This window comes from Pseudochaenichthys georgianus, chromosome 3 (genome assembly GCF_902827115.2).
Source record: "Pseudochaenichthys georgianus chromosome 3, fPseGeo1.2, whole genome shotgun sequence".
NCBI classification, from domain to species: Eukaryota; Metazoa; Chordata; class Actinopteri; order Perciformes; family Channichthyidae; genus Pseudochaenichthys; species Pseudochaenichthys georgianus.
The window spans coordinates 10,706,636-10,731,685 of NC_047505.1; the positions used below are offsets into that span (position 1 = coordinate 10,706,636).

At 41.7% G+C, this 25,050-nt stretch overlaps 1 protein-coding gene across 2 annotated transcripts; it reads left to right on the forward strand.

Moving 5' to 3' along the window:
• The first annotated feature begins 14,862 nt into the window (after positions 1-14,862).
• dhcr7 (7-dehydrocholesterol reductase) lies at positions 14,863-21,763 on the forward strand. Of its 2 annotated transcripts, none has more exons than XM_034077418.1 (8): positions 14,863-14,950; positions 15,820-15,928; positions 16,746-16,968; positions 17,111-17,201; positions 17,688-17,901; positions 18,524-18,728; positions 19,489-19,620; positions 20,358-21,763. In XM_034077418.1, the coding sequence occupies exons 2-8, from the start codon at positions 15,822-15,824 to the stop codon at positions 20,820-20,822; spliced, it is 1,437 nt and encodes a 478-aa protein (XP_033933309.1). In that variant the 5' UTR covers positions 14,863-14,950; positions 15,820-15,821; the 3' UTR covers positions 20,823-21,763. The 2 variants fall into 2 exon arrangements, with proteins under 2 accessions (XP_033933309.1, XP_033933313.1); XM_034077422.2 differs by having other exon boundaries at positions 14,910-15,000.
• The last annotated feature ends 3,287 nt before the right edge of the window (positions 21,764-25,050 follow it).

Genomic DNA, 25,050 nt, shown 5'->3' on the forward strand with positions numbered 1-25,050 from the left:
TTTGGTCTCCACCGCGTCCTGAAGGAAAAATATGGCGCAAGTTGCTAAATGCTGAGATTTTCTCCATCTAGTTTTCAAATCACAAATTATAACCAGAATGAATGCTGTCCGGTTAGGGTTAGGGTTAGGGTTGCAAAAGACAGTTGCTGAAAAGACAGTAACCTTTTTCCTAGTGAAACAGTTAAGGTAAGACATCGACTTTGAATGGTTAAGATCATTGGGATTGAAGGTCGTTGGGCAGCAAGTATCGTAAGAGTTCTGCTGTCTTTCAAATGCTCAAGAAAATTGTACATATTATTATTTATTTGAATGGTTGTTGGAGTCCACCTTATAAACATGGGTTTAATATACTTTCTGTTTGCTCTCTTTTTGGTCTCCACTATGTCCTGAAGGAAATTGCTTCTATGCTTCTTTGTCTGGTCTGGGTTCAGGGTTGGAATCAGAAAAGACAGTCAGGTCTTTGACTCTTAATGTAAGGCATTGATTTTGAATGGTTAAGATCGTTGTAATGGAAAGGTCGTTGGGCAGCAAGGATTGTGAGGGTTCTGCTCTTTCAACTGTTCCAGGTTATATTTACTTTAATGAAAATGTTCTTCAACATTTTCAGCTTTTTTGCATATCTGTACTTAACAGTAAATGTTATAAAAGCTGTAGCTGCTTAAGAATAAAAGTCCATGATGGTTGACTGACAGTCACATTACGTGTCAAGGATAAAAACACAGACTTTGTTACCAATAGTGTTGCTTTATTGTTGATATATGTGTCTTGAAGATTAGAGAATGATAGCAGAAATGGTAAACCTAGCAGTTGAGTGGTTTCACAGTCAGAAAATATCTCTTATTTAATAGACTTTTGGCAAGATCTACTTTAGTGTGTACTTCCTATTTATCTTGGGGCTTCAGGCATATGAGACACTCTGTTGGTGCAGTTATTATGTGTGTCCTATCTGTTCGTGAGAGTGCCCCAAAGGCCCAAGTGCCTGTTATGCATACAGTCCATTCATGACATTAAAAGTAACGTAGACTACTGAGGGTGGTCTCACGTGGGGTTGAGTGCTTTTACTCATTCACAAAACTAGGAAATGATCCCAGCACTCCTTCAGGTCCCTTCTAGGACAAGGACAGAGGATACATGTAGTCTGCCTTAAACCCTCTTGAACTTTACATTCTCAATAAAGCAAAATACAGTTAACTTTAAAGGCTTTTTATGTTGCCCCTTGTAATCAACGACTGTTTGATAAGTTCACTGTTAATCAATCAAACAGTAACCTGTTGTATTCTGTAAGAGTACAATGCATTTGATATGATGTAACATTTATTTAAGGTGCATTAAAGATGCATCTTTGTACAAGTAAATATAATTTGTGTGACATGATCTGGTTGTTCTTAGTCCAACTGACAAATAGCCTTGTTATAAAGGTTCTCTGTGTGACTATCAGCACTCAGTATCATTTTGCTCGCTCTCAGACTGTTTCCAGTGACATAATACATGAGACTGAATAAGATGACCGCCATCATGTTGACAAAATCCGGAACAAGCTCTTAATTGAGAGCTAGAAACGTGCATTCAGTAAACTGCAGAGCTCTGCAAGGTGTTTCTGGGACAGGGCTCCAGAAAAACTAATTTAGCCGTTTGAAGTATATGTGAACCAACAGCATCAAATTAAGATCTCTCAACTTCTTTAGTAAAATAAATTAACCAATTAAACCCATAAAGTATCAATAAAATATTCGTACATGTTGTCCTCATTACACAGGCAATCGTACACCTTCGGAAACCAGGTAGCTGTCTTTCGCCAAGGCTAGCTTATAGGCGAGCAGCAGTTGAGGAGACCAGAACCTGGTGGGGTGGTGGGGATGAAACAACAGGGAGCATGGACAAGATGGGCTGAGCTTTGGAAAGCAGAGCCACATCGCATCAAGTTTCTTGTTCAGGCAGTGTACGATGGGCTCCCAGGCCCATCGAACCTTCACATATGGGTGAAGAGTCACCAGCATGCCCACTGTGCTCCAAGCGAGGAACCCTGGAGCACATCTTAAGCTGCTGCCCAAAGGCGCTCGGAGAAGGACGGTACCGTTGGAGGCACGAACAGGTCCTTAAGTCTGTAGCTGAAGCTATTGCAGCAGGAATCGAGTCAGCAAAGCGGTCCAGACCCTCCAAGCAGACCATTACCTTTGTCAGAGCCGGAGAGCAGCCAAAAGGCACCTCGAAAACATCTGCAGGCATCCTGACCACTGCGAAGGACTGGCGGCTGGTTGACCTTGAGAAACAGCTGAAGTTCCCAAATGACATCGCAGCAACCATCCTGCGACCAGACATAGTCCTTGTCTCTGACTCCACCAAGCAAGTTGTACTTCTGGAGCTGACAGTCCCATGGGAAGATCGTTTGGAAGAGGCTCTTGAGAGGAAGCTTTTCAAGTATGCAGGACTGGTTAACAGTTGCCAGCACCCAGCAGGCTGGTTGGAGAGCAAGGTGTCTCCCAGTGGAGGTTGGGTGCAGGGGTGTTGCAGCTCGTTCTTTGGCCAGAGCCCTAAGTACCATGGGCATTGAGGGGGAAAGGAAGAGGAGAGCCATTCGCAGTACCATCGAAGCGACAGAGAGAGCATCAAGATGGCGGTGGCTCAAGAGGGGAGAGAAGTGGAGGAAATAGTAGCTTGGTTTGATCAGCCCCAGCTGGGTCACCTGGAGGAGGGTGTATGATGTTGAAAGACCCGAAACACCCGATGATTCCAGGAACATCACTGAGGATGTGTCCAGATGCATCAGTAGATGTATGTTTACAGATAGCCTCGTTAACTCACCAGAACACACACTTTGGAACAAAACAACATTAACCTTATTAACCTTCTTGGTTTGTCCACCTTTTTCAACAATCACTAACTGTGATCTGGGTAAGATAAACCATTCATTTACTGTTGGATGTTAAAAAAAAATGCTGGCTCCACGCTGTATCTAGCGATCTCTAGCCGTTAAGAACACCGGCTGAGCGGATCACGTTCTTCTGAGACAGACTCATGCCATTAAAAACAGAGATGGATGCTGTGTGTACGCAACACACACCATCCTAAACAGTCCAAACTGAAGTAGCGGCCCCTACCGACGGATGAAGGGTGTTGTCAATGGAAAACAATGTATACATGTAAACAGTTGGAAACGTTAGGGCTCCTTTAGATAGGGTGATTCAGTGTTTGTTCAGAAATATCTATTTCAACTATATTCAAATATTTCTGGTTTTAATAAAATGAATATCAATAAGTCGTCTTCTCTTCACATTATTGTTCTTTCACCGCGAGGTGGTGGGCCGAGTGTATGAGAGTGAAGGATTGATGATTGCTGTGTGTTTTATGTGTGTGGTTACCCCCTCTGCTTGCCTGTGTTGATTATGGATACGACTCGTGGTCTCAGACCGCTGTAATCTCATTGGTTGCGCGTCAAAGGGATTACCGTGGATCACGTGAAGGTAGCTTTAAACTACCGGTTAGAGCCTTCATGTTGCCCCATATGAGAACACATTTGGTGAAAAATAGATTTTCTGATCAAATTCAAACATGCAGCTGAGAAAAAGGGTTCTGTAGATCATATGTGAGGGATGTGAGGGTGGGAGCATTCATGTCACAACAGAAGGGAGAGGAAGGACAGTAAGGAGAACGGCAACATAATGTTTATGTTTGAATTGCGAAATGATCATTTTGATTATGTGGAAATACGAAGACATTTAGGGCCGAACATAAAATAAAATGTGTTAGATGACAAAGTCTAACGAAGCAGAAGAGGGGGGTGGACATTCACATGAGGACAGGAGAGAGGATCTGCTCTCATTCATTTTTCACTTTCATTTAAAGTAAATTATTTAAGAGCTGTGTTGCCCTGCGTCTCTGATACAGCAAGGTCCTCGAATGTATAAGACACTAACACATCAACAAAGGGACACACACCACACCACACACATACAAACACATATATGCACATTCATGGCGACACATTGATACACACTATTCATACATTCTGAATATTGTACGCGACTGCATAAACTGCTATGCATACAGACACACACACACATGCACTCTCCCAGGGGAGCTGATTAGAGCAAGATGTGTCAGGCAACCTGCCCTCCCTCCCACATATGTGCCACACACACACACACACATACACACACACACACACACACACACACACACACACACACACACACGCACGCACGCAGACAGACAGACGTCCCTGGACTTGGTAATCTACAGAGACATAAATTAAGTTTATAATAAATAAATAATAAACAATACAAAAATAATACAAATATTTATATAAACACAATAAGTTAAAGTTAGAATGTAAAAAAAAAAGATAAAATAAATATATTTATATAAACATAGAAGTCAAATTAAAATGTCTAATAAAAGATGAATAGATTTATTTTTTTTAAAACGTGTTACATAAACGAGGTTAAAGTAAAACATATGACAATATATGACATTTATATTACAATACTGGTGTATTAGAATGAAGGAGATATGAATTCTGAATTTCACAGTTTGAAATGGTAAATCCTAGTGCCTGTCTATTAACTCAGAATAATGAAGATTATCACACTGACAGGTTTTTCATTAATAATTCTGACATGTTGCATTCTGGGATTAATATGAAAGTGCTTTCTGAGAGCAGACTGGTGCATTTTTACAGCACATTTCACAAGGTAACAAAAGATGCCAGCAGCAGAACATTTCTTCTTTTTCTCAGACACATTGTGAAGCTGTCTGCTGCTTGGCCCAGATACATCACACTGTCTGGATACGGCATAGCAACCTCTGATCAAAGAGTGGAGACGTGAGGAAGGAGAACAGGGAAACAGAGTAAAGACTGCAGAAACAGAGTGAACTGCTCCATAACAACACACACTGCGAGAAAAGAGAAGCAGCACCAGACTTAGATGTTTCAAAGATCAGAAAGAGTGCGGCCATTTGATGATGCAGAAGTTATTTGACAGGAAACCAGTAGACCTGGAGAAGAACCAATTCCGGATCATCAGAAAATCACACATATGATGACAACAAAGCAGTTTGAGACTGTCCAAAAAGCACACGGCTACACTTCCGAGCAGCCGGGTCAGAGTCCTGCAGCGTTTCAGAGGGAGCGTGTTTGGTGCTGATTACATGAAGGGGATAATATGATGGTGGAATGTCTAACGTGGCACAAAAAGCCACAAGTAATGAGACAGGAATGTATCCCCACTCCCAATATAACAGCCAGTAGTGCAATAGAAAATAGCCCTGATCAACTGTTCGCATTTCAACACATTCCTACACTGGATATAAAAATACACAGCATTCTCACATCTTCTCCACTACTTTTGTTTTCCTCAAGACTAATATATGATATAACATTAAAACATTGGATACAGTTAAGTCATTCTACAGTCTTTTGCAGGCCGATCCCGACAATTTAGAACACACTATGACAACTGGACATCGGTCCCACTATCTTTCACACTGGACAAAGATCAGTCGAAAAAGAAAGTCCAGAAATATGAAAACATAGGGTTGGTTACCTATACCTGTTAAACAATAGAATCAGTAATCTGAGTATCTCATCATTAAAGTAATGTAACCTGATTGCTTCCCCTTACTTCTGGATTATATCAAAATCAAATATGCAAATAAATATGACAGAAAATAAATAGTAATAAGATGTTTTTTACTTAAAGGTGGGGTAGGTAAGTTTCAGAAACCGGCTCGAGATACACTTTTTGTTATATTCCATGGAATGCTCTTAACATCCCGATAGCAATGAATATCTTAAGTGCTTTGACAAAAAATCCATACAAAAATGTCATCTGTAGAAGCCGTAGTACTGTAAAAAGTACAACCAATCCGTTTAGCCGGCCCGGCTAAACAGATTGGATGGCCTACCTGCCTGTCAGCCTTCCATCTGTGCACAAACGTATCTCGTGCCCTCAATGGTCATGTGCGCGTTCGTGTGTGTTGGAGGAGGGGCTCGATAGTGGCAGATTTTATCCGGTTGTGTATTTTCAAATTCTAACGATCTCGAGCCGGTTTCTCAAACTTACCTACCCCACCTTTAAGTGTATTATATTAGAAAAATAAAACAATGAAACCTTAGAAAATAGAACATTTTGTTTAAAAGAAAAACCTGTCTTTTCTTAGGCATATTGATAGTCATAGACCAACATGAGCACGTACAGTTTACAAAGCAAAAATAAAAATGTTGAATACCGATCTTTTCTGTGTGTGTTGTAATGTTGTGATCCTAATCTTCCTATTATACACACATGCATTTCCAAACATTTGGACTACCTATGTTGCAAATGTATTATCTTTTCAATTTACACACGGCATCTATTGCACGTCTGTCCGTCCTGGGAGAGGGATCCCTCCTCTGTTGCTCTCCCTGAGGTTTCTCCCATGTTTCCCTTTAAACTGTGGGTTTTCTCCGGAAGTTATTCCTTGTACGATGTGAGGGTCTAAGGACAGAGGGTGTCGTATTGTCATACTGATATTCTGTACACACTGTGAAGACCACTGAGACAAATGTAACATTTGTGATATTGGGCTATATAAATAAACATTGATTGATTGATTGATTGATTGATAATCCCATTTTTTCTAAATGTACTGGTAATATGATAATGTATTATACAATGTATGTAACTCCAAGGGAATACGGTCTCCTTGTTTTGTATCCTCCTGATTACTGTACGTAATTGCATTACTTGAAATCCATTACTCCCCAAGCCTGTCCATGGCATCCTCACATCTCAGTGGCAATAAAGATTCAGCTGGGAGGATTAATTTCCTGAACAATCTACCAGCTGAATGCTGAACTCCTACATAAAGACACATCCTGCTCATTGAATGCCTGATGCCGCACTATGTTTCACATCTATGGTTTGATTTAAGCTGAAAAATAGATGTACAATTCAACTGCACTTCTCTTATAAGGGCATGTGGTGGTGGTGGTGGTGGTGGTGTGTATGCAGTGGCATAATGTAACAGCTGAATGCTAACCTCTAGTGGTTGGTTTATGTTCATGCACCTGACAAAACTGCATTACTGACATAAGTGCTAAACAATCGAAGTATAAAACCCAAGAACCTTTGACACACAGAACATGTATGAGTAACTATTGCACTTAAATAAAATAAAAATGGTAAGGCAAAAGATAAAGTTAATTGTCGAGAAGAACAATTGGCAGTAACTGCGCACTGCACGGAAATTGAAATATAACTTTAATTTAATATGGGTCTCACAGGAGGCACTCGCAGTAATCAAAACAGTAACAAAACGTTGCCCGTCTCCGCCCATCACTCTCCTCCTCTGCTGCTCAAACCCTGATTCATGCATTCATCACTTCACGACTCGACTACTGCAATAGCATCCTACGGCATACCATCCAACCTCCTCAATAAACTCCAACATATCCAGAACTCTGCTGCCCGCCTCCTAAAGCAAATGCAAATGATGCAATGATTTTACAGCATAATTGTGCAAGAGTTTCCCAGGGGGTGGTGTAGAAACCTTAATGCTTAGTGTTTAGATAAGAGGCTGTTTGTTTAAATGATGGTCTGGAATACTGAAAAGATTAAAGTTTAATATTCTTGGTTAGCAAACAAGACTAGAAACTAGCTATGGGTAAAACGTGTGGTTGTTGTACCATTGTTATCATGAACAAAAGATAAATAAGGAAATAGTATCTGCTTAAAGATGAACGGATTTCATATCCTAGAGAGGATTAGTTATTGTGAATACTCCACAAGGTATCTACTAATGTATTGTAAAGAACTTGAATTGACTTGATAAATAAGTGAAGATAAGAAGATGTATTAACCATAAATTAATCAATTGGTAAATTAAAAATAGCGGTAAAGAGAAAACTATTAAAGTGAAGTGAAAAATCATCCTAAAACACACTGATGGAAAAAGGGGGGGGGCATGATGGAAGTGTGCACTAGACTTTAATTAGTGGGTGTTTGGGAGTTAGGAGTACAGAGTAGAAACATATTCTTCAATCTTTTCATCATGTTTACAAATTATTCTTTTAGAGTTTTTATTCAAGTGTGAATTTGGTAAGGCAAGGCAAGGCAAGGCAAGATTATTTATACAGCACCTTTCAGCACACGGCAACCCAAAGTGCTTTACAAAATGAAATAAAATACATTTAAGAACAGTGGAAGCACATTATAAAAAGGCATTTAAAAAGTGAAGATAATAAAATCAACACAACAGGTATAAAATACATGGATAAATAGCCATACTGCAGTTTGAGTTTCAACAACTCATCCAAATGCTGCGTCAAACAGATACGTTTTTAATCTCGATTTAAAAGTATCAACAGTTGCAGCTGACCTGCAGGATTCGGGCAGTTTGTTCCAGATGCTCGGGGCATAAAAACTAAACGCTGCTTCTCCATGTTTAGTTCCGACTCTTGTAACAGAGAGCAGACCCGTCCCAGAAGACCTGAGACTCCTGGATGGTTCATATTTTTGCAGGAGGTCGTTAATATAATTTGGTCCTAAACCATTTATATTATATATTAGTGCTTTAAAAACCAGCAATAGTACTTTAAAATCAATTATTTGGCAGAATGGAAGCCAGTGTAAAGACTTCAGTACTGGACTGATGTGATCCACTCTTTTAGTGTTTGTGAGGATTATGTGAGCGTTATGAAACAGCTGCAGCTTTCTGATGGATTTTTTTGTGAGCCCTGAAGACACCATTACATTAATCGAGTCTACTGAAGATAAAAGCATGGACAAGCTTTTCTAAATCCTGCTCCTGGTAGTGTTTTAATTTGTTACATTATTGATCAGTTCAAAGGGAGAGTTTTAGTAACAGCTCTATAAGATCAGATAAATATTTCTTTATATAGGTCATGTTGAAGGGAAAGCTGGTTCTAAACAAAATATAGTATTTCAATTTGAGGTGCTGGTTTCACCATTGTGGCATAGTTATTACCATAGGAGGGCTTTCGGATGGACATACGAAATGACTTCTGTTTTTAAATCCTTGATAAATTAGGGAGTAATTGTTGCATGTTCGGACACCCAAGGTTCCACGCACTGTTAAAGAGGGTAACATTGTTCTTTAAGTGGACCAGAATTGAAGATAAATTAATATAATGAGTTAGGAAATACATAGCAGAGCTTTACAGATCCTGATAATGTTTTGACTCAAGAAAATAATTATACGCACACGTTTCTGAAATAGATCTATTAGACATTTTAATATGGATTAGGTGTTGATAAACTGCAGTAGTAGTACAATAAGGAAGTGACATTTTTTGGCTAACACTTTTCAGGGAATGTGGGAAACAGCTGTTCCAATGAGGGGTTGGAGATATCTTGAAAATTATAGTTGTAATCGTGAATTAATAAATGATGGCGCTCCATATATGACAGATTTTTGTAGACAAAGGATACTGGCCTATGCTGACATGTCAAAGTCTCTGCAGAGCACGACACATGGCCAAAAAGACTGAGACCAACTGACCTTTGACCCTGACCGACAGTGTGACTTGAGAAAAGTACTGTCAATGACTGACTCTGAGGTGAACCTGACCAAACTTGACTTTACAACAATTACTAATCAAGCATGCTTTTGGACTAACACATTATTTCTGGTGCTCTGTGGGAAATGAGAGGTTTCCTACAATTCCACAGAATTGGAAAACCGCACATGTGACCCGTTTCTAATCTGCTTGATGATATTTCACTCCCACAGGAGGTGGCTGTTTGCAGAATGTGAAACTCAAACTAAAACATGAAGATTCTGTTTCTTTTAGGACTGAAGGATGGAGAGAAAAACTTCATTTCACTGGAGTGTTTACTATGGAAAATGATGGATGTACATTTGTGAATAAGGTTTGGTATTTTCTTATAATCCATTATTACCTGAAGGTTTTCTTCCCATACAGGATTGTGTTACACATGAGTTCATGTGTAAAAAGGGGGAGTGTAAACTTCACAATCTACATTTTTCAATCTGACCATTGATTGACAGTTTTAGAATTGACCTGCTCCAAATCTGGGGATAAGATACTGTTTGATGGATGTTGACATGTCTCTAATATTGATTGAGTTATAACAGGTAACACAGATGCAGAATCAGTGGCCAAGGGGCTACTGGGAGAGATGTAATTCCAGAATGGAATACTGAAGAAGTTGACCTGTGATAATGAAACAATTTTGTAATATTTCAACAGGTATTAAAGTAACTGAGGTTTGAAATGTAGAAAGAACATATTACAGTTAAGCTAAAACATAGTAATGTAATGACACAGAATTTAATTTAAACAACATCATGTAACTAGCCTGGTAAAGAAGTAAAAGCCATAGACTTTATTGTTTAGGTCATTATGGGGATATACATTTCATCCAAGTTCATAATAGAAAGACATTTGATGACAGTTTGTTGGAATTCTGTATTCATACGCAGTGGGGGATCAAAAAGCTGAGGGCCCAGGAGCCCTGAGCGTAGGCTTGAGGGATTTGTATCAGATTTCTCCACACAGGTTGCTGGCGCCAAAAGGGGGACCCAGGAGGCCGACACAGCGGAGTTCGTCTGGCTGAAGGTCATCAGGACAAAGTGGCTCAACCCCAGGCTCTCCGGCCCCGACCGAGTGACCCAGCGGACCTCTCTAGCCATCCGCATAGGAGGAAAGGGGGACAGCTGGTGCCAGTGTGTGGCGGGGAAACCACCTGCTAGGACCGGGGACGACATCTGGACGGACGTGGCCCTCGCAGAGGAGGTCGACTCTGGAGGCGCCATCAACGGGCCGGAGAAGGAGGATCGTGAAGACATCTCTCCAGCATCGACCCGGAAGCCGCCATCAGCGGGCCAGAGGAGGAGGATCCGAAAGACATCTCTCTAGAAGGCAGCCCAGAAGCCGCCGTCAGCGGATCGGGGGGGCCAAAGACACGGCAAGCCAGGACGGCCCAGGGGACTCCACTCTCCGCTGAAACAGGTTGATATAGCCGGTGTGGACTTTGCTCCAATACCCCATTTTTTGAGGAACTTTGCTTCAATATCCCATTTTTTGAGGGAGAAGCTGCCCCTTCCCTTTCGTACCAAATGCCCCTTTTGGCTTACCCGTCGGAGGAGGACGAGCACGATGACTCAGCCGACAGGGACAATTTTTTAACATATTTTGGTCTCCCTCCACTGTCATAAGAAGTTGTTATGGTGGACTGTTCCTAAAGGTTTAAAGTGCTCTAAATCCCAGCGACTGATGGATTTATATAAATGTTGGGGAACAGACAGTAGAAAAGAATGACAGTGGTTATGTTTCAAATGCTGTGTATAAGTCGATCTCTGAAGGTGAGATCAAAAAAGGGATTAAAGCAAACAGATATTGTTCTAAACTGTATTAAAGTAAACAGGTATTATCTTGAACTGTATTGAAGTGAACATGTATTATTTGGGACTGTTTTAAAGTAATCCTATATATATATATATAAACCTTCTTACATACACTTTCCCAGACACCCTGACACACACACACACAATACACTCCCTGACCAAGATACCAACACACACACACACACACTTTCCCAGATACCCTGACACACATACACTCCCTGACCAAGATATCAACACACACACACACATACACGTCCTCTTACCAAACACACACACATGTCCTTTTCAAGGTTCTTTTTGAGGCCAATGTTTGATACCAATATATCTGTGTACAATGTTTGATTGTTTGAGAAAGAATAGTTTGTGTGAAACCTTCCCTGGGAAATTAAAGGAGTGAAGTCCGGTGGAAGATAAGAAGTGACTCTCCACCCCAAAATGTCCATATATACTGTTGTTTATTCATGCACGGTGCCCCCTGTTGCTGACTGGCTGGTCCCGATACCTGTATCGCACGGCAGTAGAGCGGGGAGCCCAGAGTGCTCTGTTACAGGGCACTCTGTATTTTCGTATTGTGTCTTTTTACCATAAAATCAGATTATTGTTATAACTTGTATGCCGGTGTTTTGAACTCCTTTTCTTATTAATCTGACAAGGCTCATCTAAACGGACGGCGCGGAGCAGAGCTGGGCTTTAAGCCACCACAACTGTGTCTGCTCCTACACACCTCACCCACACCCGCTCCCGAGACCACATCACTCCCGTCCTCCAGAACCTCCACTGGCTCCCCGTTCGTCAAAGAATCAACTTCAAAGTCCTCCTCATTACTCACGAAGCCCTCAACAACCAGGCCCCCCCCCTACCTCACAGACCTGCTGCACCACTGCTGCCCCCTCCCTCTGGAACTCACTCCCACAACCCATCAGAGACTGCACTGACCTCACCACCTTCAAAAAACGTACAAAAACTCACCTCTTCAATCTGGCTTTTAATGTGTGATTGTTTTTGTATTATTTGACTTTAACTTAACTATATATATTTATTTGTTGTTCCTTTATTTTCTTTCCTTTTCACTATATCTGTAAAGCGGCTTTGAGCACCTGTAAAAGCGCTAACAAAATAAATCTATTATTATTATTATTATTTATTATTAATCCTCCACCGTCTCCAAGTGCCACATTTTGGGACCAAACTGACCTTGTTTAGGCTCTCTGGTCAGGTTATTTATTTAGTGTTCAGAGGCCTGTACTACGAAGCCGGATTTTCGCTTAGCGAGCTAACTTCAGCGAAAACTCTGAGTTATATCTCTGACAGGCTCCGCCCTCTACTGGACTCTATGGGTACTACCTTATCATGCAAGCATTCACCTACTGAGACTGCTATAGACGTAGCCGGCCCCGGGGCGGGCCTACCTGAATGCGCGCACATCTCACAAAAGTATACATTTAAAAACATTTTTTAAAAACCTTGCCTCCTGACCGTCATCCCTTTCTCTTCAGCAAGCGGAAGTGATACTGAGCAAAGACGTGAGAGAGAAAGAGAAGCGATTGAACATGGAACCACTCCTAGACCACCGAACCTGCCCGACATGCCCTGGCCTGATTGCAGGGGCTGACCTGCACCACCTGTGCTTCCAGTGCCTGGGGCCGAACCACGCCGAGGAGGGCCTAGGCCAGACGCCGGCCTGTAATGCCTGCTGCATGATCCCGCAGCTAAGCCACCGGCATCGTGGCGAGCATTTCCAGGGGTAGCTCGGCCCGCAGGTGGAGGATCAGGACCTTGAGGTGGTCAAAATGGATGATCTCTATGAGGTGCCATTCAAGTTCACCCTCCCAAGATATCAGATATCTGGCAGTGTGTGGAGGCGACGTGGCGGCGGCAATTGAGGACGAAGGCCCCAGTAGCAGACATGGCGGGTATCATCAGCTACGCTTTGCTCCCACAATGCAGTTCGGCGAAGCGTGACGTCACCCCATTCAAAGTGAATGGGCAGAATGGGCACACGCTACGGAGCTTACACACGGCGGCGTGCGTTGACGCTTGGCGGTGGGCGTGTCTGAAGCTTGGGGAGTTAACGCGAGCAACGCGACCAACTGGATATATAAACTCCACAAACAGGCGAAAACCTACCAGTTTCACCCACTGTCTCTGCCACCTCCCTCCATGCCATGGCTCCTCCGGTTTGTATCCCGGTAGGTGAACAGGGACTGATCATATAACACCGGGTGATTCCCTACCGCTATGATGATTTTGTCCTCCATTTTTTGGCACATGGAAATGACATTTTTGGAAATGAACTGCGGTCTGGCTCTCCCAGCATACACAGGGTTTGATTGGCTAGCGCTGGTACTGGCAGATTTGCATAAGCGGGATTTGATTGGCTGACGCTTCCGTCGAAGCTTCAAAATTACTCTACTTTTGAAGCGAGCATCGCTTTGCTCCCACAATGCAGTTCGGCAAAGTCACCCCATTCAAAGTGAATGGGCAGAAGCGTTGAAGCTTCAACGCACGCCACCGTGTGTATTGTTTAAGCTCCGTTACAGTGTCACATACTGTATGCAGAAGTATTATTTTAAGCAACACATTAAGTTGATGAAACACTCGAGTCAAATGTAATTAAAGTCAGATCCACTCGTGTCTTAGACGGGGCAGTGAGATCATAAATCTGTTAATGTACGCATTCAAACGCTTTTTCTTTTACCAGCTGTATTCACCTTGCAGGCTCCAACAAGCCGTTTAGGACAGAGAGTGAATACCGGTGAACACACAGACTATACAGAGATGCTGTTTGAGAAACCATTGTGAGTTTGGAAAATTGCACAGTATAAATCTATTTTAGTAGACCTCAACAATGGAATTATGATCAGTAGAACTGGCCATGACATGGGACCTTTAATATTGTTTTAAATTAGAAGAAACACCATATTTGTATGTATGTGTATGAAAGTACTAAAGAGACAAAACCATAATACAATAACTGTTTAACTGCAATTCAATTGAGTCTTGTGTAACAAAATATGTTTTTTTACATGCCTCTGTTCAAGACCAGTATTAAATTAAACGTCAACTGGGTACTCAGTAGGCTATTATAATCTGACACTGTGTAATCATTTTTGTTTGAAATTAGAGTGTTGCTTTTGAAAAAGGCATTTCAGTTCTTTTTTTCAAATTTAAATGTGTTCCTTTATAATGTTACTGATTTCTCGTTACGTTGTCTTTTTGATTCTGTCATTAATAACATTGTGATATAACAACCAATTATAATAATCGAGGGTGCCAAAGGACAGTGTTTGGCAAAGATACTATGACAGCTATTTCATAATGTTTCCATTTTCATTGTTTACTAAATGATTCCACCACTGGTGTCTTTGTCAGGAGCTGGTGGCTCCAGTTAGTACTGCCCAATCAGAGTCCACCTCACTTCCCAGGCCCGCCTTTGCACGGATATCATTGGTTACATTTTAATAAATAGTGGTCTTATGGGCGGAGCCTCTAGCCTTACGGTGAGTTTTGTTCCAGCGGTTCCATGATAGCCTGCACCTGGAAGAGCAGCCTGCCTCCGCCTCTGTCGGCCTGTCTACCGGTGAGTGACATACGGTACATTAGTGCACCTCTTACGGGATTTTTAACCTGGTAGGTCTACAACTTGTGTTTACGGTTAATGCATGTGCACTACCTCTGTGTTTATTTAAATAGCACCGTTAAAGATACACATGAGTACTGAGCGTTTAACCTAGTTATTTCCGTTTACTTCGTCAGAGAAGGGGCGCGTGTGCGAAAGATAAAGATTTGTATTTCACACAAAAAAGAGGTAAACGGTTTTATTTGTTATGTCGTTCTGAAATGCTGGGTCGCCTCCTCCCTCTTCCCACTTGCCTGTGTGACAAGCTGCTGTTAACATGCTAACACTGACATGTTGGACAAACAGAGAGTCTCTTCATGCAACATAGTTATTAAATGATAGTAATATTGTTTCTGTGCGCATATGTATGACATACATGAAGTACAGGCATCATTACCTTTGCTCTAGTCTAGAGCAAAGGTAATGATGCATATCGAGAGTCTCGATTCTGTGTGCGCGTGCGCGGGTGTAGCTGACCAGAGAGCAGTTAGCTTTATTTATTTACTTTATGGTACATGCCACATCTCCATGGACATGAACTTTAATTCCCAATTACCTCAGATCTGTTTGTTAATGTTTGGCTTGTGGAACGTGTTGTTTGTCCTTTCATGGCATGTTCACATTGAAACACTTCTTAAAAGAGTACAGACAAAAAGGCAAATTATTTGTGAAATGTATAAAATAGCATATTTTGTCCCCTTGTCATTGGTGCCATTACCTACATATTTTATTTGGTGAATGCAACTGTATGTTCTTCGAAAGACAGAAGTACAAAGTACAGCATGCCACTGGATATCTGATTCTAACCTGATAACCTGACCCCTCCCCAGTAATGAAAGGTTCCGTGGCCATGGAAGCCACCAGGAGAAGAGCCCAGCACGGTGCCAATGGGAAGTCCAGTGAAAATGAGGGGCAGCCTGCACAGTGGGGGAGAGCATGGTGAGACGATGTTATGTCACAGGTCGCAATAGGCAATTTTCTTAAATAATTTACTTTATCACAAGTCTATGTGGCTCAGGAGGTGGAGTGTCGTCCTCCATTGGAAGGTCGTTGGTTTGATCTCCAACCCCTGCTGTCAACATGTTGATGTGTCCTTGGGCAAGACACTTAACCTCAAATTGCTTCCAATGGCATGGACGGTGTGTGAGTGTGTTAGTCTCGCTGAGCAGAGGCCCCCTGTATGGCATCCCCTCTCTGTATGAATGTGGGTGAGTGCTGACTATGTAATGTATATGTAAAGCTGCTATAAGGGGTCGGAAAGACCTCAAAGCGCAATATAAATGCAGTCCATATACCATTTAAACTAGGTCTGAACAATTAATTAAACTGTACTGAAATCACAATCTACTACCATTTTTAAATCAACTAATAGCTAATAGCTTTATCTGCATTTTCAGCTAAATTCAGCAACAAATGTACACAGTTTACAGCATTCATTTTTTCTTCTAGTTATTATTGTTGTTTTGATGTTGTAGTCTCATCTTCCAACACTCCATTTGACTTGTTCTGGTAATACTGAAACAACAACATCACGTCACGTCTGTGTATTGTGTTTATCAAAAGGTGCATGACTGATGATATGTGTATGTCTCTTAATGTCCACTATGTTTGTATATGTACATGTATGCGGAACTGTGGGACGGAGTCCAGAACAAATGTCCTTACGGGGACAATAAAGTATACCGTATATTTCTGAATATGTTCTTTGTCTCCCAGCCCAAACTTAAATGTGTGTTCACATGTGATTCATCCTCAGGGAGGTGGACTGGTTTTCCTTGAGCGGGGTGATAGGCCTCCTCTGCTTCGCCCCTTTCATTGTCTTCTACTTTGTGATGGCCTGTGATCAGTACCAGTGCTCCGTCAGCCAGCCTCTGATCGACTTATACCAAGGAGAGACCACCCTGCTCTCCATCTGGTCCCGAGCTCCCTCCTTCACCTGGTCAGCTGCAAAGATCTACGCCATCTGGGTGTCCTTCCAGGTAAGAAGAAGAAGAAGAAGAAGAAGAAGAAGAAGAAGAAGCACAACGAATGACATTGCATAATGGGTCCATTCCAGCTCTTGCTAAACAGGGAGGCGTCTTGGCAAGTAGTGTTAAAGCAGGGTGTGTGTTCCTCCCGTAGGTGTTCCTGTATATGTGTGTTCCTGACATGACACACAAGCTTATTCCTGGCTATGTCGGTGGAGTGCAGGACGGAGCACGGACGCCTGCTGGTAATTACGTACACACTTACATGTACTATACATAGAAGTCTATGGCCACTAACTAAATAAATCAATATTATAAAGCAGGATATTGATTTAACACAATTGTATTCATTTAAATGTGATGCTTCCGCTAAGAAAAACATGGTCTGCTGTAGACTGCATGCTCTCCACAATAATACAAATAAATAATCAAAAAATATTTCGCAGAATATTCTGATGAAGGAAAACCAATATCTTTTGGGACTCAGCTGAAGTTAAATTGACCGGACTTCTTACTGCGGAGTGATATCACTGCACATAGTTACTTGATCACAGCGTAATTAGCAGCGGTCTGTTATTGAAAAAGAGCAGACCTATTGTCCAAATCGACCAATCAGAATTGAGTATTCAACTAAGCCATGTAAAATAATGTGTTAATCCACTTTTACTTTAATACAAATTTGTAACAAACAACAAAATGGAATGTTAAAACCTGATCTCCTGTGTTTTAAGGCGTGATTAACAAGTATGAGGTGAACGGGCTGCAGTGCTGGCTGATCACTCATGCTCTGTGGTTCGCCAACGCCCACTACTTCCACTGGTTTTCCCCCACCATCATCTTTGACAACTGGATCCCTCTGATGTGGTGTGCCAACATACTGGGCTACGCCGTGTCCACCTATGCTTTCACAAAGGCCTACCTTTTCCCCACGTGCGCTGAGGACTGGTGAGTACTGATCACATTCAAGTTTGATTTAAAATCACAACATACACTTGTCTCAGGTGGCTTTGCAGCTTGTACAGAAAAAACATAATAGCATTACAGCATAGAAAATCCAACGGACAAAATGCTAATGTGAATGTAAAATACGACTAAAGGGAAATCATATTAAATGAAATGCAATAAAGTATAGCACCCAGGGGGATGTTCAAGGCAACCCTGAGCCAGCCCTAGCTATAGCCTACCCGTTATTTAAAATACAATTATTGATACACATAATACACAATGATAAGGGGATGGCACCCTTGCTGCCAAGCCTAAGGGCTACTGCTACTACATCTTAATATAAACATTAATATGTGTAGTAATGTACTAGTGAAGACTTGTAGTCTTCATTATATTCTGTACAAACTGAAGTCCACTGAGACAAATGTAACATTTGTGATATTGGGCTATATAAATATCGATTGATATATAATATAAAGCAGTCTATTATATAATATAAATCATTATTTCTCTGTGAATATGAGCGGCCATACTGTAGATAGCATTAATGTTCTACATTTTCTACAATTGTTTTCATAATCTTCACAGTGCTTATCAAGATCTTTTCTTTGTGATTCTGCAGCAAGTTCACGGGGAACGTCTTCTACAACTACATGATGGGCATCGAGTTCAACCCACGCGTCGGGAAGTGGTTCGACTTCAAGCTTTTCTTCAACGGCCGGCCCGGCATCGTAGCCTGGACTCTGATCAATCTGTCATACATGGCCAAGCAGCAAGAACTGTACGGTCACGTGACCAACTCCATGATCCTGGTCAACGTCCTGCAGGTAAGGACGAATACCAATTGCTTTGATGACCCTGAGCAGACATGTGGAAGCAGACGCCTGCAAACTGAAATCACACCACGATGTAGAAACGGACTAGGAAGAACTCAACTTCTCCGACCTGTTTAGTTGTGTGTGTTTATATTTAAGTTTAGAGTTCTTGACTCTTAGGTGGTGTTTACACGAGAACACAAACGGTTGTATCCACTACTTTTCTCTTCCGTATAGCCCGTTCTTTCACACGAGGCCGTAACGGAAACGTGGAAACGGACCCCGCAAACGATAACGGCTCCTAAGGAGGATAGATCTGCCAACGGAACGCTCTGGGGGGGCAAACGGCTCCGTGTGTACGTCCTATACGATACTTTTCTGATAACGATGAAGCCATAGCCCCGCCTCTCCCCACCTCTGCTGCTCACTGCTGTAGCAGTAGATACTGTCAGTAGAAGAAGATGTAGAATAAACAAAAAGGCAACCAGGCCACCATGGCAACCATGCTCGGGGGTCTTCTTCGCTGCTTTTGGTGTATTTTGTGGCGGAAGTACAGCGCCACTTACAGGCCCGGCATATGTACTCCAGCGTCTCCAGCGCTTTCGAGCGGTGTCGTGTGAACGGAAGACTTTTTTGATATCGTATTCGGTTCGTTTGCGTTGCGTTTCGTTTGCGTTCCCGTGTAAATGGGGTCTTAAGCTACAGTTTGAGTAAACACTGCTTGTTGAGTCATTGTAGTAAAAGCAAGTTGTGTCTTTTTGTGTTTTTGTAGGCCCTCTATGTATTGGATTTCTTCTGGAATGAGGCGTGGTACCTGAAGACTATTGATATCTGCCACGACCACTTCGGATGGTATCTGGGTTGGGGAGACTGTGTGTGGCTGCCATACCTCTACACACTGCAGGTAACAAACACATGTTGAAAATGCATAGTAACAATTATGTCATGAATATGAAAAGACTGGTCCTTAGTGGCTTCATGTGTAAACACCGTTGTTTTAGTTATGTGGGTCTTCCCTGACACCAACACATCACACCATGAGGACTAATGATTGGCAGCAAACCTAATGGGATCCACCCTTTGTAAAGGATCAAGAGACATGATTTGAACGGCTACAGCCATTAGAAATGCATGTGAACATGATAATCACTTACCTTTTACAATAACAATGCATTTAATAATCCAAATATTTCTTCAAAAAATAAATCTTGATTTGAATCTAAAATATAAGGGTTGCCCATACAATACACACTGTACAGTAATAACAGTTAGTTGTTAATAACATTAAAAGTACAGTTGAAATATGCATTTTATTTCATCTAGTGCATATTAGTTTCAAAGATATGGTTAAACATAATATCTATTTGGATGAATTTGCTGCATACAAGGTTTTTTTTCTCCAGCCAAGGCTACTGCCAAGCTGTTATTACTTAGCCGGTACACCAGGGGGCCTACCCATTGGGAAGCCCTAAAGTCAAGTTGAAAGTAAAATACAAGACTGTACTAATTTATATTGAACTTAAATCCTATGTCTTAATGCCATCCCTTATCAAATACTTGTCATTCAACCAATCATTAGTGTTGCTCTCAAATGTATAACAGCACCAATAAGTGTACATTAATGTGATGAATGCTCTGCAGGGTCTGTACCTGGTGTACCACCCGGTGCAGCTCTCCAGCGCCCATGCCCTCGCCGTGCTGTTGCTCGGCCTCGTTGGGTATTACATTTTCCGCTCCACCAACCACCAGAAGGATCTGTTCCGCCGCACAGAGGGCTCCTGTTCCATCTGGGGCAGTAAGCCAACGTACATCGAGTGCTCGTACAACTCCGGTGACGGCGGCCTCCACCGCAGCAAACTGATGACCTCAGGTTTCTGGGGGATGGCCCGGCACCTCAACTACACCGGGGACCTGATGGGCTCCCTGGCTTACTGTGCCGCCTGCGGCTTCGGACACATCCTCCCGTACTTCTACATCGTTTACATGACCATCCTGCTGGTGCACCGCTGTGTGCGCGACGAGCACCGCTGCAGCAGCAAGTACGGAAAGGATTGGAAGCGTTACACTGATGTTGTGCCGCGCCGACTCATTCCTGGGGTGTTTTAGAGAGGGGGGCAAGAGGGGAGGCGGGACCCACAGGGATAGAGAGGGGCTACATAGCTTCAACAATTGGAATGTGTTTTATATATGTCTAGAATATAACATACTGAAAATGTTACACTACATTTTGTACATTCCAAAACAAATGTTTGTAAATAAGAGCTGGACACACAAAATATGCAGGTACAGACATTTAAGTGCTCTTTTTTCCTGCCTCTTAAAGGCAGTTTGATACACCAGTATGCTGCTTCCGTTATGATGTGATCATTTAACATACTTTAAAACTATTTCAATAACTATACAATATATTTTTGGAGCCAGTAAGACCAAGCACATCTTAAACCACCCAAAGCCCACATCAGGAAGAGAAGGAGTCAGTTCTCTAACACACAACTTTCTGTGACATTCCCATAATGCACTTTGCCATTTTGATAATCATGTATCAAGACACAACATGGCTGATTATGCTGTCTCAAATATGAGAATTTGAAGTTTCTCTGTTTTATATCTTAGTGAGATTAAAACCTTTTTGTTCCCTTGCCTGTTGCTCATAATCGATGATGAGGATGTCACTTAGTTCAGGTAGCCATGATGGGGGCTTTTTTCTCACCAAGTTATTTCAAATGAAAACAATAAATGTAATCATCAATATAGACAATAATATTGTGTTGCTGTCGAAGGGATTAATGGACCAATGGGATTAAGGGTTTCTCTGGCCTGCCTCATAAAAAGTGTCATCTCTGTGTCGCATTGCGACATTTACGGTAGCTAATTCTGTGCTGACTGAAATGGTTTTGTGTGTGTCAAAACATCATATGTCTGCTGTTTGATATTATTTCCGTATGCCAGCACTGCCTTTCCTATAGCAACACAATTCACTTCAAAAGGTTGATATTTGGTTGATTTATTCTGTATGAATACAAGCAAATAAAAAAGGATTCAAGATATGTGTGGGTATGAAAGTCAAATTGGGAAATGTATGACAAACAAAACAGTAAGACATTTAAATTAAATTGCACCCCAGCATGTTATTTTGATGTTCAACACTAGGGGGCAGCAGATGACAGCTAATCCAAGTGGTCAGTTACATGTAAAGAGACTTGTATTTGTATACATATCGGATAGGTGGCGTAGGTTACCTAAAAACATACAAACAGCTTAGAATACACATGTTATTTTCACTGTCCATTTAAAGCTTCTAAATATGTTTCTGTCATTTACCAAATCCACACCCAAACCACTGCATCATTTGCGTAATGCACTTCTATGTTGTAACACTTACTCCTATCATCATTTAATTTGAGCATTCGTGCGCTGATCAACACAATCTCAGTGGATACTATGAATCAAAAAGGCAAAACTAGAACAAAACCCACATAAGAATCAAACTTGTTTTGTTGTAACGTCTTAACCAAGGTCTTCTTCAGGCAAGCTTTTTTTAAAACTGTAAAAATTGTATATATAGCCTAGTAAATCCCTATTTCGTGGGAAATAGTTATTTTCCAGTACAAATATAAAGTTAATGGTGTTAGAAGGAAAGCTTGCACAGGGTAACCAACAATTGAGAATGAAAGTATATCTTCATGGTTGGAGATGATGAGATATCATTTAGAAACTGCAGTACAGCTTTAAATTGGCCTTATGCTGAACTTTGTTTTATCAACGCTTCAAAATTAGCAATTCACCTTGAATGTTATCTTTGGAGTGAAACTACATTGGTATCAAATGCAAAATAAATATTCTAGGTGCATTATTTTAGTTGAAGACGTCAATGATTGACAGCTTGTTCTCAAGTGTTTTTAGTTATCCACACCTGGCAACCGATTATGCCATGTAAGCACCCTCCTACTCCCTGCACCCCCCCCCCCCCCCCATCAGTGGGTCTCCCATATCTGTAATGATACAAGTTATGGATGTAAATCAGTTATGATAATGGGAGACTCATTGATTTCCCCTGCGTTCGTTCAACGCTAATGCAATATTCCCAAGATGCATTGCATTACATGGGACCACGTTACAGATCATTCTCTTTTCAGGTTAATTGATTCCCAAATTATCCTTGAAGGCGAGGACATATTGCGTGAGATTGAGGGGGCTCTACTGCTGGGCTAACTCGTTGACAGATAGCTCTCTGGGAAAGAGGTTGAAATCTGAAGAAGGGATGATCTTCCTGTGAGGACACTAAAAGCTACGCTATTGAATTTACAAATGGAGAAGCACGCACCCATATACATATCCAGTGTACACAATAACCATGTTGTGGAAGACCCTTTGTGCAGCTGCACATTCATCTGCACTGACAGGCAGGTGGGGGTCAGGGAGAAAGAAACAACAAAGTTAGGGGAGAGTGAAAGATGACGAGGAGGTAGAGCAGAGGTGAACCATTTTGAATCGGCCGTCAGCCAATTCAAAAAGCATAATGACTTAAGTATAATAAACGTCTGCTTGTCTTATATTGTACTTCTTAAATATATCTGTTCAAATATATTACACAGTGTTCATGAGTTAAATGTGGGGTAGGTAATTTTGGAGAAACCGGCTCGAGATCGCTAGAATTTAAAAATACACAGCCGGAAAAAATCTGCCACTTCCTTACAGAGCCCCGCCTCCAACACGCAGGAACGCGCACACGACCAATGAGGGCACGAGATAAGTTTGTGCACAGATGGAAGGCTGACAGGCAGGTAGGTCATCCAGTTATTTTAGCCGGGCCGGCTCAGATGATTGGTCGTGCTTTTTACAGTACTACGGCTTCCACAGATGACATGTTTTGTATGGATGTTCTGTCAAAGCACTTAAGATATTCATTGCTATCGGGATGTTAAGAGCATTCCATGGAATATAGCAAAAAGTGTATCTCGAGCCGGTTTCTCAAACTTAGCCCAATTTTCAAATCAATTCAGTCAATTAAAGTTGAAAACATGTTCTAACAAATCTAAGTTGATAAGATAAAAGCCCAATAACTTATTTTCATAACAACCTTGAAATATACTCTTCATATTTCCTCTTATTATAATCAATCAGAAGCTTCTGTTTTAAGCAATGAGCTGCTCACGAAATGAATGAAACCCTATGGAGAGCTGTGATGTAGGCTGTTTTTTTCTAACAGCATCAAGAATATTTTACCTACATTGGATTAATTCCAACTTATAACTGAATTTATGAGGCAGTATACCTAGTGAGTGGCCCAGCCTTTCGTATATTTGTCTCTCTGTGGCCCTCAGTGAAAACACTTTGGACACCCCTGGGCTCGAGGAATGCGATATACAGAAAGCACAATGGGATACTTGGAGTTGGTGCCACTCCTCATCCAAAGTTGGCTTGATTTCCCGAGGGGCCAAATTAGTTTTTATGGGAGGTTTTGGGGGGTGTGAGCGTTGTTGTTGAGAGTCAAAACCCAGGAGGAAAAGGGGCACCTCAGAGGAAAGTACATGATTTGTCAGCAAACTGCGGGCACCGACGATTTGCATGTACCATAAAGTAGACCTCTAAAGAGCATTCCAGGACTTTAGAGGTGTGCCTCATAACCACACTGCGGTGGGTGAGATTAGCTTGACTGGCTGCTTGTGGTTGGTGGCAAGAGAGTGATTCTCGCCATCATGATGTTGATTTCCTGTGTTTGGGTTAGTTGGTTATACATTTGCTAATTTCTTTTTTTCTACTTCAAAAGGCGTGCAACATAAGCAGTCCCTTGTTTTTTTATTTTAAAGCCACATTAGCTAAGCGACTCTACGGATGGGGATGACGGGCATTAGGGTTAGGGTTAGGGTCTGGCCTGTCCACGACTTTGGAAATACATTGAAGGTTCTGTAGGGTCCTGCTGCCCTTCAGGATGTCTTTTCCTCAAGCTCCAGCAGGGGTTGGTTTGAAATAATTCCCCAAGTATTAAATGGGTTGTAATTTGGTACACATGTTTATTGCAGAATACTGAACGAAACCTGCTCGGTACAAGGCAGCACAGGGGGTCCAATTCCTTAAGTAACCCTTGGGTCAGAGCCCTGTTTAAAATCAGTGTTAACATTTTTGTTGTGAAGTCAATCAAACGACCACAAAGAGATTCCACATGTCCGCTGACAACCAACTTCAACTATTAGTTTGTTCAACTGATCTTCCTTCCCTTCCTTTTCTTCTCCTCTGACCTCTGACCTGAAGACGGGTCTGTCCTGCTAGCTAATGGAGTGATGAGTCATCCAGGATGACCATCAGACTAAACAAAAAGAGCCACACGTTGGAT

Bases quoted from the DNA above. Each gene is read 5' to 3' on its own strand.
- dhcr7 (XM_034077418.1), top strand. From the start codon at position 15,822: ATGAAAGGTTCCGTGGCCATGGAAGCCACCAGGAGAAGAGCCCAGCAC. The intron at 15,929-16,745 runs GTGAGACGATGT...ATTCATCCTCAG, and splicing joins GCACAGTGGGGGAGAGCATG to GGAGGTGGACTGGTTTTCCT. The intron at 19,621-20,357 runs GTAACAAACACA...AATGCTCTGCAG, and splicing joins CATACCTCTACACACTGCAG to GGTCTGTACCTGGTGTACCA.